General features: G+C 35.0%; 1 protein-coding gene across 1 annotated transcript in view; it reads left to right on the top strand.

Annotated features, from left to right (window-relative positions):
• Positions 1-268: 268 nt before the first annotated feature.
• The window catches only part of LOC106871019 (cysteine-rich protein 1), a 32,193-nt gene continuing 31,686 nt past the window's right edge, over positions 269-775 (top strand). Inside the window, exon 1 of the mRNA XM_014917279.2 lies at positions 269-601. Coding sequence (XP_014772765.1) covers positions 562-601 — 40 coding nt within the window. The 5' untranslated portion in view covers positions 269-561. The remainder of the gene's footprint in view (positions 602-775) is intronic.

Below are 775 nucleotides of genomic sequence, written 5' to 3'. Positions count from 1 at the left end.
ACATACATACATACATACATACATACGTACGTACATACATACATACATACATACATACATACATACATACGTACACACATACATACATACATACGTACATACATACGTACATACGTACATACATACATACGTACATACATACATACATACATACATACATACATACATACATACATACATACATACATACACACTCTGCATGGCCGCAATCTAATGACTGAAACAAGCAAAAGATAAAAAGATGGAAGATTTGCACGCAACGATCGATCAACTAACTCGTATCCAAATTAGCGTGTATTATCATCCGTTCTCATAGACCAGTTTTGTAAACATCGTGGGTGTGTCATCTGTCAATGACTGTTTGGACTTGATAGCGACCTAACTACTCGACATTCTGCATTCATATAGCGAGGATTTCTCCCTTTACAGTCAGTAGCAGCACAACACTTGTTACTTACGTCTTACCTCCTACATTATTATATTTTCTATCGTGTCATTTAATTCCAATCCTTTGGACTTCTTTTTAGAATTTCGCATCTAATATAACAAAAATCTGTCAACATGCCCAAGTGTCCAAACTGCAACAAGGAAGTCTATTTTGGTAAGATAATTTTATTTGCATTTAAATGATATTTTATTTGTCACGAAAAGAAAATTACTGAATGTGTTTATAGTTATAACAGTGGTTGACGTGCGTGTGTGTGAGTGTGCGCGCTTGATTATATGTCTGTGCGTGTGTGTAAACACACACACACATACATGCATAATATACACT

This window comes from Octopus bimaculoides, chromosome 2 (assembly GCF_001194135.2).
Source record: "Octopus bimaculoides isolate UCB-OBI-ISO-001 chromosome 2, ASM119413v2, whole genome shotgun sequence".
In the NCBI taxonomy this organism is placed as follows: Eukaryota; Metazoa; Mollusca; class Cephalopoda; order Octopoda; family Octopodidae; genus Octopus; species Octopus bimaculoides.
This window is presented reverse-complemented; position numbering and strand designations above follow the sequence as displayed.